Source organism: Pyrgilauda ruficollis, unplaced genomic scaffold (assembly GCF_017590135.1).
Source record: "Pyrgilauda ruficollis isolate IOZ18807 unplaced genomic scaffold, ASM1759013v1 scaffold16099, whole genome shotgun sequence".
Lineage (NCBI taxonomy): Eukaryota > Metazoa > Chordata > Aves > Passeriformes > Passeridae > Pyrgilauda > Pyrgilauda ruficollis.
The window spans coordinates 1-376 of record NW_024514875.1 but is presented as its reverse complement, the minus strand read 5'-3'; the positions used below and the strand labels follow the sequence as shown (position 1 = coordinate 376).

Below are 376 nucleotides of genomic sequence, written 5' to 3'. Positions count from 1 at the left end.
AGCCCCCCCCCAGGTGTCCCTGCTGCCCCCCCGCCTGTCCCCGGGGCTCCCGGCCGAGCTGCTCTGCCGCGCCGTCGGCTTCTTCCCGCTGGACGTGGCGATCCGCTGGGAACGCCGCGCCCGCGGGGACCCGCGCCCGCTGCCGGTGACATCGGGGACCGCCGCCCCCGGCGGGGACACCTCGGGGACCGCCACCCCCCCTGGGGACACCGCGGGGCCGAGCTGGAGCTCCGGGCACCGGCGCGGCGCCGACGGCACCTTCAGCCGCAGCGCGGGGCTGCGCGTGCCCGCGGGGACGGCGGGGGACAGCTACAGCTGCCTGGTGACACACGCGGCCTGGGACGCGCCACGCCGGGTCACCGTGGAGGTGACAGGT

The 376-nt window shown here is 79.5% G+C and overlaps 1 protein-coding gene across 1 annotated transcript; it reads left to right on the top strand.

The window, feature by feature from the left end:
- Positions 1–7: 7 nt before the first annotated feature.
- Positions 8–373, top strand: TAPBPL (TAP binding protein like; the record flags this gene model as incomplete). The annotated part of the gene is made up of 1 exon (XM_041462868.1): positions 8–373. A coding segment is annotated over one exon (366 nt), but the record flags the coding sequence as incomplete, so codon positions are not given.
- Positions 374–376: the final 3 nt, after the last annotated feature.